The sequence below is a fragment of the Terrapene carolina genome, unplaced genomic scaffold (assembly GCF_002925995.2).
Source record: "Terrapene carolina triunguis isolate 2854851 unplaced genomic scaffold, T_m_triunguis-2.0 Scaffold193, whole genome shotgun sequence".
Taxonomy (NCBI): Eukaryota; Metazoa; Chordata; order Testudines; family Emydidae; genus Terrapene; species Terrapene triunguis.
The window spans coordinates 8829425-8848332 of NW_020664544.1; the positions used below are offsets into that span (position 1 = coordinate 8829425).

The 18908-nt window shown below is 41.5% G+C and overlaps 1 protein-coding gene across 1 annotated transcript in view; it reads right to left on the minus strand.

Annotated features, from left to right (window-relative positions):
* TANC2 (tetratricopeptide repeat, ankyrin repeat and coiled-coil containing 2) overlaps positions 1 to 18908 on the minus strand; it is a 585366-nt gene that overhangs the window by 144346 nt on the left and 422112 nt on the right. The window contains exon 8 of the mRNA XM_024201203.2: positions 13459 to 13645. Coding sequence (XP_024056971.2) covers positions 13459 to 13645 — 187 coding nt within the window. The remainder of the gene's footprint in view (positions 1 to 13458; positions 13646 to 18908) is intronic.

Here is an 18908-nt window from a genome sequence, read left to right on the forward strand (position 1 = left end):
GCATCACTCTCCTGATTTGTTCTCTGCATCAAAGGCATTACTTGTCCCTGTACCATCAATAATTCTGCTAATTTCTTCCTCCTTCAGAAATGTCAACCCCAAAATCATGAGTCACGTCCACTAAAATAATGAGATTGTCTAAAAAACCACAAGATTTTCAAAAATAAATGTGACTGATTTTTATTTGCCCTTTGGTTTTGGGGTTTTTAGAGTACAACTTGGGTCATGATATCAAGTGTTTCTCTGCAACCAGGAAGGCTAGAAATTGACCTTTCATTTTGAAAGCTGAGATTCTCATCTAATCACGTTCCCCAACAGCTGGGACTTTAAGGAAAACATCAAACATTGCAATATTCAGGATAAAATCATGAGCTGGCATCACTACTTCTTCCTCTTGCAACTTTCTGCCCAGTCCACTCAATTTACTGCTTCATTCAGATTCTTTCCCCACTCATCTTTGTTCCTTTTATCATGCTGTATGCCTGGAATAATCTCCCCATCCTCATATGCCACATGCCCTTCCCCTCTTCCGCCAGCCCTGCTCTTCAAGTGTTCCTTCTTCCCTTCTCCTTATTAATAATCCCCTCACTCAATTTCTCTATTCTGATCTGTTGACCTATTTGTTTTATTAAGGACCAGATTCTGCCATCCTAACTCATGTTGAGTAATACCTCACTCCATAAACAGTCCCACTGACTTCAATGGAACTACATATGGAGTAGGGCATTACTCAATGTTAGAAAGAGGCAGAAACTGGCCCTTGGACTAACAAGCTCTTCGTAGGAGGAATGGTGTCTTAATCTATGTTTGAAAAGCATTTTGTAATTGTACAGTACTATACACATTTTATTAATAATCATTTTTGTTTTATGATAGATTGTTTAGACCTCTCAACCCTGACAGTTCCCACAAATGATGCCATAAATACACACAAATTAAATGCAGTTTTCTTTCCACTAAATCTGTGCTTTTTAATGGAGTCAGTATCCTCAAGTGATATGTGTTGTATTTAACTTGATAGCAAATCCATGACCCCACTGATTTTTTCCCCTCACGCCTGATTAGATAACCTGATAGATATTGTCCTTTTTTCTCTAACAACTACCACTGCCATCACTTTCAACAATCAGATGCTGTAATGTACAAAAGCCCAGCATTCTTCAAAATTAGATCCTTCACATCTACCGGTTTCCTTTATGGTGGTCCTTTATCGAGGTGCTCAAAAGGATTTAATTGTGCAGTTCTAGGAAATTTATTGACCATTAACAAATACTGATCACCAAACTAGAATTATTCAAGGTTTTTTTAGTTCTAAAACAACAAAAATATTTAATCTGGCTTTATCCTGAAGTGTCGTTTTAGTGTCTCTTTAGTCCTTAAGATATTTAGTTATTCCCAAACAGACCCAGCTTGTCTGTATCATCTATCCTGTTTAGCACACACTCTAGATGAATTCATTATCAAAGCTATTTTTATCTGTAGCAACATGCAACTAGATATAAAGAAGTCTAGAGGACAAAACGAAGAACAGCAAGCATGAAAGCTGCTACACCAGAGTAACTTTTGGAATGAGGACCCTTCGCTTAGTGTTCGAGCTCTTCATTTAAAAGCTTGCAAAATTTAAGAGGAGACAACTGCCTACGTGGTATTAGACAGATCCACCCTATTGCTGCAGCACTGCAAGAGATGTGCACAGTTCACGGGCTTTTTTTCAAGCTATTTCAGTGCCATATGCTTTTCTTCTACCTGATTTACCAAAATCTCACTCAAGAAAACTGAATAACTAAACAGGGAATAAACTGTAGATCACCACAGAGCCTTACTTTAAGGAAGAAACACACACACAACAGCTGATTGTTTATACAGCACAGCCACAAATGTCACTTTTCCCAGAAAGAGACAAAACACAAAATGGTAGTTTTAAAAAATATTTAGGGAAACACTGACTTGAAACATGCTATGTCTCTAGCAGACTGCTACCAAATTGATATGCTTTGTATTCCATTAGAGAAGATTTATATTTTATTTTGTAGTCTTGCATAAGATAGTTGGGAAATCTCTCTGTGTTTTATCGTAGTTAAGGTGTTAGTAGCTGAGCCTTAAAAGACTGTTTCTTGTTGGAATGTGATGTACGAGATTTCAAAAGTACATGATTCTGTTACCAGATTTTCTTCAGTAGCAGTCTTTGAACATTAACAGTTGGCTGCTTTTATATTGTGAGAGCCGAAAAAACCCCTGGAAACTAGTCAGGGGTTAAAATTAGGTCAACATTTTCACCAGCTACTCTGTCGCTTCATGAAAAAGGGTTAGTGGCTCACAGGAGAAAAAGATTGCCTGCTCCTCTCTCTGGTTTTGGCATTCTCCTCTCTCCCTCCTGCCCCTAATCCCCCCTTTCCTTTACAACTTCATTTTTGTGTTTATTGGGGTTTTGGTGCTACTATAAGAAAAGCAACTGAAATAAAATTGGGCATCCTATGATAGCAGAAAAAATAAATCTTTCTCTGACATTTTTCCTACAACTGCAGGACGGAGTTCTTTCTCTCAATTGTGGCTGTACTTAACGATGGCGAAAGAGACAAGCTTTTTTGTGCTCAATCACCAACAGAAGTTGGTCCAATAACACGTTACCTCACCCACCTCGTCTCCCTAATATCCTGGGACCAGCACAACTACAACAACACTGTCCATCATAGAACACACTCAAGGTATTTTTTAAATAAAAATTCTGAAAGTCATTAACATACAATATGGACTAGTGACACTGAGGCTTTTAGAAGAAAAGAATCAAGTTGCTATTTAGAAAAATGGTTACATCATAGGTTGTACTTTTGTAATAAAATAATGAGAAAGTTTATTACACGGGCTTAGCTGCTATGAAAGACAGATGCATAATTGTTATGGTCTATCAGCGTCTAAATCTGTTGGCGTTTTTTAAGAGACTCCAAATATCCATTCATATAAGAAACTATAACAACTCTGAAAGAAAGAAAAAACAGCTCCAGAAAATAACTATGTACAAACACTAATAAGCTAGTTTAAACTGACAGAAGCCAGGAAAATTCAAAATTAAGATTGAAATGTTGTCTTTACCCAGATATGCTCAATATTTTAGCTAATTAAAAGTTGTTTATGCCATCATCCTAATTAACAGTTGTAGTAAAAATCTAAGCTGGGATATAGCAATAAAGGACATAATACAATTTTGAGGTACAGTAGAACCTCAGAGTTACAAAAAACAGAGTTATGAACTGACCATTCAACCACATGCCTCATTTGGAACTGGAAATATGAAATCAGGCAGCAGCAGAGACCAAAAACAAAAACAAACCAAAAAACCCCACACACAGATACAGTACTGCGTTAAATGTAAACTACTAGAAAAAAAAGGGAAAGTTAAAAAAAAGATTTGACAACGTAAGGAAACGGTTTCTGTCCTTGTTTCATTTAAATTAAGATAGTTAAAATCAGCATTTTGCTTCTGCCCAGTAAAGTTTCAAAGCTGTATTAAGTCAATGTTCAGTTGTAAACGTTTGAAACAAACACCATAACATTTTGTTCAGAGTTACAAGCAACCTCCATTCCCAAGGAGTTCAGAACTCTGAGGTTCTACTACGTCAACCTACATCTCACTTAGATAAACTGCCCACTGAATGGGAGGAGGTGGGTTGAAAATCAATAGGCTATTTCCCTTCATATGAAGTGTGGGACTGGACCCTTTCCCAGTAAGTGTGATATTATTACCATACAAGGCTCGTCACCAATACTCATCTACACGAAAAGATTAGGGATTTCCATTTTCGAAACAGATATTTAGAGGAACAGATGAACAGATATGTCCTGGAAAAGGTGCAGAGGGCTGGAACTGGGAGGATTCCGAGTTTAAAGAATATTCATTATACTGAAAGGCTAAACAGACTGAACCTTCTATTTTCTGGAGAACATAAGACTTCAAAGTAACCTACTCTAATGCAAGCAATACAATTTATTCAGGGGCTCAGTAAGCATGAGATGGTCATTTATTCACACTGATTAGATGTAAAACCTGAGGAGCACAATCTAAAAAATGTGGAATTAAGGAGTAAACAAGGAAAGCAGACAGGACTGAACTTAAAGAGCACGGGTGGAACAAATAGTTACATGTGGCCCAATTTATAAACATAAGTACTTAAAATTAGGCATTTACATCCCTACTTAGGTACCTAAGTTCCATTTTATGCACTCAAGTGCTGATTTAGGCACCTCAGTTCCTACTTAGGCTCCTTACATAGGTGCCTAAAATCAGATATTTAGGTGCCTAAAATGAAAATGTGTCGCTTTAAGTTTGACAACTGGGGCCACAGAGACCATCAAAGCACATGGATAACATGCCTTTTAAGAGACCCCTAGACATTTTATGGTGAGAGAAAGTATGAGACCGTACAGATTTCCTTACACCATATAATAATAGCTAAGCACAACAAAAAGTTGCAGCCTTGATTAAAAAGAACAGGAGTACTTGTGGCACCGTAGAGACTAACACATTTATTTGAGCATAAGCTTTCGTGGGCTAAAACCCACTTCATCGGATGCATGCAGTGGAAAATACAGTAAGAAGATATATATTGTGACAAAGTTCCTCCTCTACCTTGGTGGGTCCTGCGCTTATTGGCGGATTTGCTCTCTTCACAGATTCACCCTGTGGGTCAGGAAACAGTCGAGACCTTCTCCTCTGGTAGAAGCTATAGTCCAGGTCAATTCCTCCTGTGTTTGATCAGGAGTTGGGAGGTATGGGGGGAACCCGTGCCCGCCCTCTACTCCGGGTTCCTGCTCAGGGCCCTGTGGACTGCAGCTGTCTATAGTGCCTCCTGGTACAGTTGCACGACACCTACAACTCCCTGGGCTACTTCCCCATGGCCTCCTTCCAACACCTTATTTGTCCTCACTACCGGACCTTCCTCCTGATGTCTGATAACGCTTGTACTTCTCAGTCCTCCAGCAGCACGCCTACTCACTCTCAGCTTCTTGCACACCTCTTGCTCCCAGTTCCTCACATACACTTCCTCTCCTCTGGCTCCCTGGCTCCCCCTGGCTTGACTGGAGCGAGCCCTTTTATAGCATCAGAGGGGCCTTAATTAGAGTCAGGTGCTTAACTGCCTCACCTGACTCTTAGCAGGTTAATTGGAGTCAGGTGGTCTATTAGCCCGGAGCAGCCCCTGCTCTGGTCACTCAGGGAACAGAAAACGACTTATCCAGTTACCAGTATATCTCCCTTCTGCTACTCTGCTGTTCCCAACTAGTCTGGGTCTATCACAATATACACAGAGGACATGAAAGAATGGGTGTTACCATACTAACTATAACAAGATTATGTACACCTCTACCCCAATATAATGCAACCCGATATAACACGAATTCGGATATAACATGGTAAAGCAGCGCTCCAGGGGGGCGGGGCTGCGCGCTCCGGCGGATCAAAGCAAGTTCGATACAATGCAGTTTCACCTAGAACGCGGTAAGATTTTTTGGCTCCCGAGGACAGCATTATATTGGGGTAGAGGTGTATTTCTTGGGCTTTGTTGGCTTAAGCCAGATTCTCAGTAATGACCTTTGACATAGTGTGGACCATATCTTAATAGAAATACATATTATCCTGTCAATTGCTCATCCCCCAATTTGTGATCACAAAGAGAACCTCCCGAAGGCATCTACATCATGTGTTTATGTGAAAAAGTAACATTAGGCAAGTATTGATTCTGTGGTTAGATGTCTTTAATGTGATTTAGCAGCTGGAAACAAGAAAGATTAGCAAGTAACACGTGACCAGCCACTCTCTGGAACATCATTTCGGAACCACTGTATTTTGTGTAAGTATGAGATACGATGGTCATGCATGTTAGTGGCATTATTAAGAAGTAATGGAATGCCAATAATGTCCTCATGACTGTATCACCTTGTTTCATTTGAAACCAACACATCAAGGCATTGAGATGAAGAGATTTTACAAGAATCATATATGACAATGTGATAACAGGGAAATAATCTAGAGTCTTCCATAAATATTATATAAATAATATACCGGCCTGAGGCAGGGCAGAGATAAGATAATAGATCTATTCACCAATTTAGGAATCAGAGGAGGGACTAAAACTCAAGAACTGCATGACCTCTAGGGAAATATGTAGGTCTTTTCCAAGCACGAATAAAGGTGAAGAAGGATATGATTAACTTGTAAAAGGAATTCTCTCAATACGTTAACTTTCCAGATTTACACTCTTGAAGTAGCATGTGGAGCCACTTGGACCAAAAACCTTTTGACATGCGGGGATCTCTGCAGCAGTGAACAGATTGATCTGGGTGAGGAGCGGATTGATTCCTGTCTGCAGAGCATTCTATCCACTACATTCTGTACTAAAGATAATTCCAGAGTACTGTTAGTCATGTAGACTACGCCTCTCAGAGTGATTATGAGACATCACGGACTCAGGTCTCACCAATATGCTAATGAAAAAACATCAATTCCCAAAATGTCCTTTGCCTGGGAGAAAATAGCAGATGTATGGAAAAATCAGACCTTGTTCAAAATTTCCTGCTAAATATTTAATAATTATTATTTGGAAAAGATGAAAAAGTAGGGAAAAGCCCATTTCCCCACATTTTGTACAAATTTTGTTGGTCAGAAAATAGTAACAAAGGGTTGAAAGTGTTACTTGAAGAGAGAAAGTGACACCTTCACTTTTTAAGGTGTTCCCCTTCCACTTTTTTTACTGCTTTCCCACAGTTGTCAAAATTTTCCATGGGAAAACTGGAATTTCCTGCCAGAAAAATTTCTTAAGGGGATTTTTCCTACAACTTTTTTTTGTGTGGGAAAAATCCCATTATTGCAGCCTGCTCTATGAAAAACAGTTGACTCAAAGTCAACCCATGAAAAACAGAAGTCTTGTTGGTAGGCGATGGAAAAAACTTTGCTCAACTCTCCAACGTATTAGCCTCATCAATGACTAAGGGCATCAACTCACAGATCATCAAGGTGATGTGACATATTAGGATCATTTTAGATGCCTCACTACTCTACACTGCTCTACTCAACTACATACAGATTGCCACAGTGGTGAGAAACACCTTCACTTGACCAGAAGACTTCACCTATTCCTCTGAGATGAACAGCTCTACCTGTGGCAATGTGCAATTTCATCACCTTCAGGTTGGATTTTGCAACTCACTCTCATCTGGGGATGGATGGAACCACTACAGACAATGAAAATGACATAGCACATAGAAGCACACATCGCTTGCAACAAAGATTGATGAAAACACACCACACTGGTGCTTTGCAAGCTCCACTGCCTTCTAATTCCTTGAGTGCTCAAATCCTGGTCCTAATTGACAGGTCTGATAATGGACTAGGACACTCCGTGATCCCCCAGCACAATACTTCATAGGGATGTTGCAATTGGACAGACTGAGATTCTGACTATCAAGCACTGGGAATAGATAACTACATGTGATTGTGCAGTAACTCCATATAGAGTTCAATAACCCACAGTGATATATCACTCAGAGTACTTTTTAAATTTTCATTACAAGAATGTGCAAGCAAAAGTAATACAAACAACGGTTCTGGGAAGTGGAAGAGCTGAAATTAAACTCAGGTTTCCTGACCAGTTATGCAAAACACCAATGACTAGAAAAACTAACTTTCTTAAATTATGATCCTGTTTTTTAATATATAGATGGTTGAAAGGGAAAATAATTCCCTTAGCAGGAAGAATATACAATATTTGAAACATGACAAAGAGCTACTGAGCTAGAAACATCCCATCCGATTTTACATAGAAATTCTTTTTCCTCCAACTGCATCTTTGCAGGTGTTGAGTTGAAATAAAATATACACATTTGTATTCTAAATTCTCCCACCTAAACATGTATTGCAATATGCAGAGGGCTCTAATGAAACAGTCACTAAAAATCTGCTAGACAGATACACGCAAGGGACGCAACCACGCAATTTTGTGTTAAAGTCATCCTGGTTCTTCACTGAGGCAAGTCTTGCCAATGGTTGAGCTAAAGAAAACTAGACAGACTTTTGGGAGCACAAGTGGAAGCTTGCTCTTCTAAAGGTTCAGAAAAGTCACAGGTATGGGGCACAGAGAATCAGCCATGGGGTATGCAAACTCTGCAGTCCAAGGTACCGTCCCCTTGCTAATATTGTCCTTGCAGTGGCCAAACACTGGGGCTGGACACACTGAATATAAACTATTTCCTTTTAAAACAGAAAGAGGATTTAAGGTGAGAGAAGCAGTTGTCTCATGGGAAGGCTCAGGCTGTTGTTGGGAGGAAAAGAGGTGGGCTTATGAAACCAGAACACCTCTGCCCCAAGGCAATTCTCATAATTCCTCTAAAATATGAGACGCAACACTGCTAGGTTAGGAAGGTTAATGCAACTGTGATGATTTGAGGAAGCTCTGTACAACATATGGATTCTGGTTGATATTATGCAGTTGTTACTATGGCAATTGCTGAATCACAAATGTCTGTCTCTGTGTTCACTATTGCTGAGAAGCCTTTAAGCATTTAGTACCAGGGAGAATGGTGGGTCGTTAGAACTCAACCACTGTCTATTCAGTGGTTATCAGTAGGACAAAGAGACAGAGGTATTGGTGGTGGAAGATATAAACTAGAGAGGCTCACAGACGGTTTACTTTCATAGTGGGGACAGAGGTGAGTATCCTGTTTAACTGCAGACTGGTCACAACCAGAGAAGGTACCATGTTTCAGAACATAAGCGATGCGCTACAGCAGGACTCGGGACAGCCCCAGATAACTCTGACCCCAGCCCAAAGAGTGCACTGGAGTGATAAGGAAACAGAGGCAAGGAAATGCATGTAGGGTTTATTATTTTTGTGTCGATCTGTGTCTTTCTTGTGCAACTAAGCAAATAGCAGTGGTTTTAGAATCCAGTGCAAAGTCTCTCTCTGTGTTATATGTATTACACTATTCATGTGCCCCTTGAGGAGACAAACTGTGGGCTCAAAAAAAACGCAAAACTGGAGTTCTGGGAGATGGTGTGTTTAAGCTATGGGGCAGACGGGGGACTGGTGTCTAAGGAATGGGCAGGTGGCTGCACCTCTGAGGAGGGGATGCCAAACAGAAGATCTGCACCTTGAAAATGTGCCCGGGGTCCTAGGACAGTGACAGTTCGCTTGTAATGATGGCCATAGAGCAACTGCCAGTGAGGGAAGAAAGGGACAGAAAAACAGGATTTGTTTTTTGTTCACTTATCTAAACTTACTCATGTTAACTAGGAGGACCTGGACTCGTCTCCTAAGTGGGAGGCTACTGTCTGGCACCAAACCTACCATCTTTACCTTCTTCACATCCTTATTGGACGCCCAAGCCTGCTATGCTACCAAATTAGCACAATAACTCACATGCGTTGTGTGTGCCAGAAACTGGAAAAATCTTACAAGTAGTGTTCGCTTCTCTACACCTGCTCCCTGGATCTTCTTCAAGTGCTTATCTCTGTGTGTATTACACATACGGGTGACAGTCAAGCAGTACTGAAACAGGAGGGAGGTACAAGGATGCAGATGGTATAGATGTCTGTGATACTACAATTCCAAGGGCTGTGCCAGCAGAAGAGGCTTGGACCAAAGCAAAAGGCTTCATGAAGGTGTGGATGGAATTCTAGGTTGCTGCCTTACAAATGTCCAGCATAGGCACGACTCAAAGAGATGCTTCTGAGCTCACCTGTGCTCTAGTGGAATAGGTTCTTAACCCATTTGGAGAAGGGAAATGCCCCAACTGATTGGAAAGGAGGATACAGTTAGAAATCCGCTTAGAGAGTCTCAGAGAAGATATCACTTGTCCCCTGCTCACTCTGCTATAGCAACAGATAGCAATACTTTCTCTTTATGAAATATAGAATAGCTAACTATTGAGAATGGAGTGCACTAATTGCTGATAGGCAGACCCACAGCAAGCTAAGAGAAAGACCCAGTGTCTTGAAAATGAGGAGGTAGATTCCAAGGGCAGAATGGATCATTGTGATCATAACACAGGCCATAGAACTTCCTCAAAATAATTCCAAGAACAGATCTTTTAGAAAAATATTACATCTTGATTTAAAAATTGTCAGTGACGGAGAATCCACGACAATCCTTGGTAAAATGTTCTAATGATTAATTACCCTCACTGTCAAAAATGTACATCTTATTTCCAGTCTCAATTTGTCTAGCTTCAATTTCCAACCATTGGATCATGTTACATCTTTCTCTGCTACACTGAAGACCCCATTATTAAATATTTGTTCCCCATGTAGATAAAGTTTATAATCAAATCACCCCTTATCCTTCTCTTTGTTAAGTTAAATAGATTGAGCTCTTGGAGTCTCTCTCTACAATTGACCAACATCCTTCTTAATGACACAGGTTCTGTTGTGCCCAGATAGAGAACTGCCTCCATTTGGCTAGATAACATTTTTAGAGCCCTGCAAATCTGCGGATATCCACGGACCATTTTTGCGGATAGTGGATTGGATGCAGATACAACTGCACAGGACTTTACTCACCAGTGGCGGCAGCCTGGGGAGCACAACACACTCAGGGCCGGTGGCCAGCAGCTAGGGGTAGGTCAGAGTCAGGGCTGGCCAGCACTGGCTCACCATGCCGCTCCCGGTCCAGCAGCTCGGGCCCCTCGGGCAGCGCCAGCGCTCCCACCATGGCCTGGCCCAGCAGCACTGTCCGTGCTCCCGGCCCGCCAGCTCCTGGGCAGCAGGGCCCGGCCACGGGGATTGGAGCAGGCGGGGCCCCAGCGCCCCACCCCTCCGTCCCACTGTCATGCATCACGCACTGCCGCTGCCATCTGCCATTGCTTGTGAGCCTCCAGGAGCAGCACGCAATGCGAAACCCCTTCCCCCTGCCCTCCCCTCAAGACCCCACCCCTACACTGCCCCTTACCCCCAGTCCCCACCCTCGCACTGCTGCTTCCCTGCAAGACCCTGCCCCCCACTCACTCCCTTCCCCCACACCCCGTCGCTAGCCCTTGTGAGACAGCTTGCTGCTGGGTGTGGATGCGGATACAAGTAAAAGATGGCTAGTTGGATCGCGGGTTGATTCCGGAGGATGCGGATCCACATTTTTGTATCCGTGCCGGGCTCTAAACATTTTCTGGTAGAATCTTTCCTGCTGTGATTATGAACAGTTTGAACTGTTAGGTCTCCAAACATGAACACTCTAGGTCTGACACCAATCCAAATGCCAAGCCATGAGATGAAGTGAGTCCAGGTTGGGATTTCTGATCCTGCAGTTCTCGTGAGCCAGCAGATCTGGGAAAGACTGAGTGCTGATGGATTGACATTCATAGGTGGTCTGGAAACCAGAAATCTCTGGGCCAACTGGGTGAGCTGAGAATGACTCATGCTTTGTTGTGACAAATGTTCCGTAGAACCTGGGATAATAGTGGGATGGGAGGGAACCCATACGTTACGTTGCCTGTCCACGACAGTTGCACCAATGCCCCTGGAGTACAAACCTTGAGCTGCTTTGAATCAATATACCTTGAATTTCTTGTCAATCTGGGAGGCAAACAGGTCCCAAGATGCATTCCCCACTGCATGAAGATGTTCATCACTGAATTGTGTAACTCCGGCTCGTGATCAGTGGCAAAATGCCTGCTGAGGTTGTCTGCCAATGAGTTCTGAGGCTCTGGGAAGTACGTCTCAGAAACTGTGATGTGGTTCCTGACACACCAGTTCTGTAAGTCAACTGCCTCTATGCACAGTGTAAGGGATTTTGCCCCTCATTTGTTTCTGCAGAAGTTGGACATCATGTTGTCTGATGTTATCTGTACATGTCAGGAATGTATGAGTGGGAGGAACGTATCTTAGTTCCAGGAGATTAATATGCATCCTGGCCTCCCGAGGTGTCCACGTACCTTGTAACCACCTATGTGAGCTTCCCAGTCTATGAGGGATGTTGGGGTTGGAAGGTCGGAAAGAGACTCCAATGCACTTGTGTTCTGGGTTTGTCCAGCAGGTGAGTGAAGCCCTAACATTAATGGGGATTGTCACTATCTATTATGTTTCACCCATTACTAGTTGTTGTACAACTACGGTGTTCATGTTGTGACTGATTGGCGTATATACTGACTAGAGCGAGCGAGGCTTGCAGACAGTAGAGATGCAGCCTGGTGAAAGGCATTACGTAAGTACAGGAGGAGAAGATATCCTCTAGGGTAGTGTATGTCTGAGTCCGTGCTGCAGAATGAAGGGTCCTAGGTGTTGGTTCCACCGGATCCAGTGCCACAACAGACTCAGTGGTTGGTGGATCCTGACCAGTGCTGACAGAGACAGTGTCCCAGCTAGAGCTCGTTTGATACTGGCAGATGTTGGTCCTTTGCCTTGCTAGAGGCAACCAATGTCGGTACCAGAGCCAGTACTGTTGGAGCTTTGCTCCTGTGTGCTTTCCATTGCTGGTTGGGAGGCTTGGGCAGACCTAAGTCCTTCAGATCTGCATGTGAAAACTCACCTGACTTGGAAGGAATTGGGGAGGGATCCCTTTTCCTGGAAGCAAGCTTAGAGGATTGTATATCTCTGAGAGTGTCCCTTACACGCACAGGAAGCCTGAAACAACGGGTCATTAGAGGCATCTGCTCTAGCCTCTGCTCCAGAGCTCTTGCTGCTCGAGAACTGAAACCAGTGTACAGGAGGGTCTCCCAAGCCTGGATCTGATTGGGGTCTGAAGGCTTTCTCTGTGAGGTGCTTCCTCAGTCAGAGCTTTCATCCCTCTCAGGTCCGGGGTGGGAAAGAGTGACACATACAGCACTTGGTGGAGATATGCGCCTTGCCAAGGCAGTGCTGGTGATGTCGCTGATCGAGAAGGAGTGAGGACAACAGATGCAGTTTTTAAATCCTGGAATTCTGGACACGGTCCTATTCCCGAAAGGGGGGGATGGGTCCCCAGGGTGGGAAAAACTAAGCTACACTAATTGAATAAAATATTATAAAACACTATACAACACCAATAAACTATATACAGTTATACTGACAGAGTCGAAGACAATGCAAGGCTAGCTTCAGAGAATTCTGACTCAGGCCATTTAGTGGTAAGAAGGAACTGGAGAGTCGGTCAGTCCGCACATCCCCATACACCAGTGGTGCTGAACACAAGGAGATCCAGGGCGCAGGCACAGAACAATGGACGCTACTTGCAAGATTTTCCACTCTTAGGTGCATGCATACCTACGTGTGGAATACAAATAGGGACCAGCACTCGAAAAAGAAACAATCCTTCCCACCCACTTAAATGGTATAAATCTGAATCATGCTAACATGTCCTGTTTAATAGCAGAAAGACAGACCCAAAAACTTACTCTCAAGCAGCACCTGCTAAACAAATACACAGAATCATTGCTTAGGTTAGTATTTGGGGGTAGGGGAGGGGGGAAAGAGAGAGAGAGAGAGAGAGAGAGAACACTACTCACCTATGATACCACTATCTCTGCTTTCCAGAGTGGATGTAGGGCTGGTAACAGCCCCATAGTTGCAATCCTTGGCTGTAACATTTGTACTGACTGGAGGGAGGGTGGAGCAGGGACTACTGGCTGGTGGTGAGGCAGTGCTGCTGGTCAGCGTGGAGCAGGGACTTATCCGCTGTGTTACTGCTGAAGTCTGAAAAATTGAAACCAGGAACACATCACTCACCACGATCAATTACTGTGAAAAAAATGTATCTATAGCTCACACTAGAGAATTTACCCTCTACAATAAAGAACCACATATGTTTTACGGCTAAAAATGAAAATACCACGATGCTCAGCCTCTGCGAAAGATGTAAAAATATTGACAATTTGGTTTTAATTTCTTTTACGCCCTGTAAAAATGAAAGATCCTCAGTTCTGAATTCAACAGGAAACCTGGTGAAGTTTGCACAAACTGCGATTTACTATATAGTAATTTTACTGTTTATGTCAAAGTTTGTCAGGAAATTTTAGCTGTTAAATTTCCCTGTTAGTATTAAGCTGCGATAAAAACAAAACAAAATAATATTACCTGGAAGGAATGATGAGGTAAAATTTTTGCTTTCCACACAAGCAAAGAAACTCCTGGTGACAATTATACTGCATGATCTGACCTTTACTTAATGCTTATGGCAAGAAATAACACAAACAGGAAATCTGTGCCATTTCCATCTGGTCAGAAATCTCAGTTGGCTTGCAATTTTTGTTTTGTGAATGTTTCTTCCATTCAAGAAAAATAACAATGCTTTTACACTGAAAGAGGAAGTGCCAAGTCCCACATCTAAATGAAAGAAATTCTTTCCCCAGAAGAAATGCTTTCCACACCAGAGGCTGACTTCTCATAATTTAGAGTAGTGAAAGATTGACTTTGCAAGGCAAAACAAGGCAAAAATATGGCAGCATGAAAAAGATTGCATTTTAAAAGTTATTTCTGAAAGAATCTATAAGAAATTGTGCAAATGAATCCCACTAGAGTTAATATATTTAATACTATATACAGAGATTATCTATTAGAAGAGATAAAATCTGTATACATTGCATTTAAAGACTAGTTGTGATGAAGCTGAAATTCTCTGTATCAGGCTACATGTTCAAAAGTGATCTGCATGCTTCCCTGAGAAAGAAAGATCTCTTTTCTCAAGATAAAAATTTACTCGGTTTCACCCTATCCTAGAATACCTGTACATAAATAAGACATACTGTGCTGAATTATTGAGGTACAGCAGGTTTCGGAGAGGGCTCACTGACCATACACAAGTTAATGTGGTCTCATCCACCAAATGTAATGACTTATTAAACACTAAAGAGTGCCTACATCAGACCATGCACATACAACTTTGTGATTTCTTGAAACAAGCATAACTGTAGCTAGCATATTTCTCACAAATAAATTAAAAACCCAACTTTAAAATCTCTTCAACTCTTGGTTTTGATAGACGCTGAATCCCTTGCACCAGAAACAAACTTGATATGCTTTTAGCATCACTAAAGGAAGGCTTCATATTTCAAGTGCTAGTGGTGCTCATAGGCACTGCAGAAGTTATGGGGAGGCTACAATTTCTGCCCTCAGACTCACACGCACGTCTCCCATTAACCTCGCTGTGAATTGTGTGTGTACCAATGGGTAGATTTTCAGCCATTAACTTCTATTTACTGTCTCTATAAAACTTGCCTGTTCAAATTTGTTGGTCACCGGGGACGACAGCAGCAAACCCATGTCATTTGGGTTGTAGATTAGCCTTCAATCGCAGTACTCACGGTAAAGTTCCTGTATTTTATCCACTAAGTCCCTGAGTTCTCGTTTAGCTTTTAGACACAAAAGAACATTTAGTTCCAGCTCAGAATACGCCAGTTGCACTCAGTAGTTCAGCACCATTGATAGCCTCTGAACAGACTGATTCTCTCAAACCATGTCACTACAATAAGGGAAAGTGACTTCATTTCCTAACAGCTTACTAAGCACTGCAGTACATGGTTACTTCTCTTTGCAATTGTCTCTGCTTTCTGATTGAAACATTTAGTCCCCTTGTACAGTAATGTCTTGCTTTTCGGTAAAATGCTATTGGTGTGGAGGAAATCTCAATAGGAATTAACTTTAATGAACACTTGCTTATTTTACAAGGGATACTTTTATAATAGTTATAGAAAACTGTACCTAACTTTTTAAAAATATCATTTGATCCTGGAATCACTGGGAAAAACTGAACACTGAAGCACAGTGCTTGCAAACTACAGAAGGCCTTTGAAATCTAACTTTTTCTTTTCAAGCATTATATACCGTACTTGAAGCTTGAAAAATGATTGAGACTGACTTTTATAAGTAGGACATGTGAAAGATTCATTGTCTTCTAAATTAGAAGGCAGATCCCATGTGTAGCTAGAGGGGAGCTATCCAATTTGTCACAGAAATCCCACTGTGGCTTGTGAAAATGCTCGCTTACTCAGACGGCAATCACCAGCCATTTGAGGGAAAATGGAGCATCGTGCACAATAGGTGGGATTGCATAACTCTAAAAAACATGAGGACTGATTCACCACTGTATTACTCTAATTCCATGCTAGTGTAACTCCACTGATTTAATCATAACCATCTACCGTCATATAACTGGAGTAACACACTGGTGAACCAGGTATATGGTGTTCATCCAGACAGACCACCATGAACATGCTTTTATAATAACTCCTAGAGACTGCTATATAGTGGAAAGGAGGACATCCAGGCACTTCCAACCAGCTTATATTTAGACTGATGGGGAGGACTTTTCTTAGAAAATGTTGATGCATCAAAACAGAAACTTTTTGTGGCAACATACCAGTTTTGATTAAACTTTCATCAGAAAAAGTTTCTCAGGTCCAGAATGACATTTCTGATCAAAACCACAGAGACCCCCCACCCTAGAAAGGCCAATAGCCTGGCCAGGAGGACACTCATCTGGGACATGGGAGAATGGCAGAGCAGAGATATGAAGTTGGGTCCCCCACATCATAGGTGACTGCCCCAAACACCAGGCTATTGGATATTCTAGTGTCTGTCTTGGTAGATTTTCATGAAAAACTTCAAAAGAATTTGGTTTCATCCCAATGTGAAACAGGAGCAATTTTGAAATCTTGAAAAGTTTTGCAGAATGGGAAAGCCATCTCCCATACAGCTCTAGTTATAATTCCCCTTATGATCTGATTCCTTATAAAAGTAGTCGTGTATGAACATTTGCTAAATTTTTGCACTCTTTTTATTCCTTTATCTTTTTAGGTGGCTGCCATCAGATCATCTTTTGAAGCATTAGGAACAAACCAACATGGTTCCCCTACTCTCCCTGCAAAAGGCACACGCACACAGCAATACGAGTAATAGATGAATATAACACTACAAATGTTGCAAACTAAATACTTCACACTCTAGAAATAACAGTACTTGACTAATGTGTCAATTTTCCCTACGTCTAAGAGCACTGCTCTTGAAATATTTAGTCTCCTAGAAACTACAGATTTAAATCTCAGCAAGGTTGACCTAGCTCTTAATAAGCACATACACTTCATACCATAGTTTCCTGTTTTGGTTCCTTCTGGATTACATTTTAAAAGATGAAGTCTATTTATTTTATGTGGTTATAAGACAGGCATTGCCAGTAGTCCATTTAAACTAATAGCCAATCTCTGACAGTGATCAATAAAAAGATGCTTCTAAGGAAGGTGTAAAATCACCTTAATGGACACTTATGTAACAACAGGCTCACAAAGAGAATTTTTTTTTCTAACTGATACAGCTAGTGGCTGAGCACAATGACTTTTATTCCTCTTTTTTAAATCCTAGTAAGTTTAACTGTAGATATTCTTATTATTCATATAAATGTTAAATCTTCTTTGAGATCTATGGATTTCTTTGCCTTAATAATATCTTGTGACAATGAGTGCCACATGTTAAATTATACATTGTGAAGAAACATATTTTCTTGTAATATCTTTTATTGGACCAACTTCTGTTGTTGAAAAAACAAGCTTTCAAGCTTACACAGAGCTCTTCTTCAGGTCTGGAAAACATATTCAGTGTCACAGCTAAATATAAGGTGGAACAGATTGTTTAGCACAAGTAGTTAACACATACTTCAAGGGACCATTCAACTTGAAGTGGCTGGTTAACAGCCCTCCAGTCATAGGGGGATAGGAAGGGAGGGGAAGGGAGATGGGAGGGTGTGTTATTGGGTTATAGATTGCTGTAATAAACCATAAATCCAGTGTCTCTATTCAGTCCATGATTATTAGTGTCTAGAAAAGTTATGAATTGAAGCTCCCAGGTTCATCTTTTGAAAGCGCTCTATAGGTTTCCTTTAATCATGAGGACAGAGGTCAGATATAGAGTGATCACTTTGTGAAAGGTGTTCGCCCACAGGTGATATGGTGTTCTTGTCTTTTATCATTTTCCTGTATGAGTTCATTCAAGAGCATAGCCATGGTCTGGTTTCACCCACTAATTGTTATTGGGGCATTTAGAGCACTGGATGAGGTACGGTTTCTCACCTCTTATTTGTCTCCGCTCTAAATTTTACATTTCTAACTTTTTAACCTTTTCTCAAAAGGAAATATTTCAAGGCCTCAAAATATTTTCATTGCTCTTCTCAGGATCGTTTTTGTTTCTGTTAAATCCTTTTTGAAATGAATGAACAGAACTAAATAATTTGATCTACTTAGATACTTCTATTGCCCCTAGCAACACAGTAGCTATATGCCAGTATTCAAGGTGAGGGTATACCATGATTTTATATAGTAAGACTATAACATTTCTATCCCTTTCCTAGTGCAACCTAACATCTAGCTCACTTTTTGGATCACTGTTGCATGTCACGCAGATATTTTCTTTGAGCTGTCCTGGATGCCAAAGGTCTTTTTTCTGAGTTGCTAGAATTACTTAGAATCCATCAATAGACATGAGCAATATAAATGGTTCCTTCTAATGTGCAATACCTACAGTACATGAATTGCATCTGACACCATGTTTCTCAAGTGCATAGTTCTGTTAGGGCCTTTCAGAGTTCCAAATGGTTTTCTCTATCCTAACTAGCCTAAATAATACTGTGTCATCCATACATTTTATGTCATCTTTGGGATCTTGCAGAATGAAAGGAGATATACAAATGTAAAGTGTTGTTTAGGGTTACCATTCGTCCAGATTCCCCCGGATATGTCCGGCTTTTTGAGCTAAAAATAGCGTCCGGGGGAATTTGTAAATGTCCAGACTTCCCCCCCCATGGAGAGCGCGCGTGGCTAACAGGGCAGCCGGCCGGATGGTGCCACTTACATGGGGCTCCGACAGCCAGAGAGAGCCCCTCCTCCGCTTCCCCTGCAGCAGAGATCACTCCCTCCCTCCCTCCCTGCATTCGCAGATCGCCTCCGGCAGTCTGGAGCTCCTCCCCCGCTCC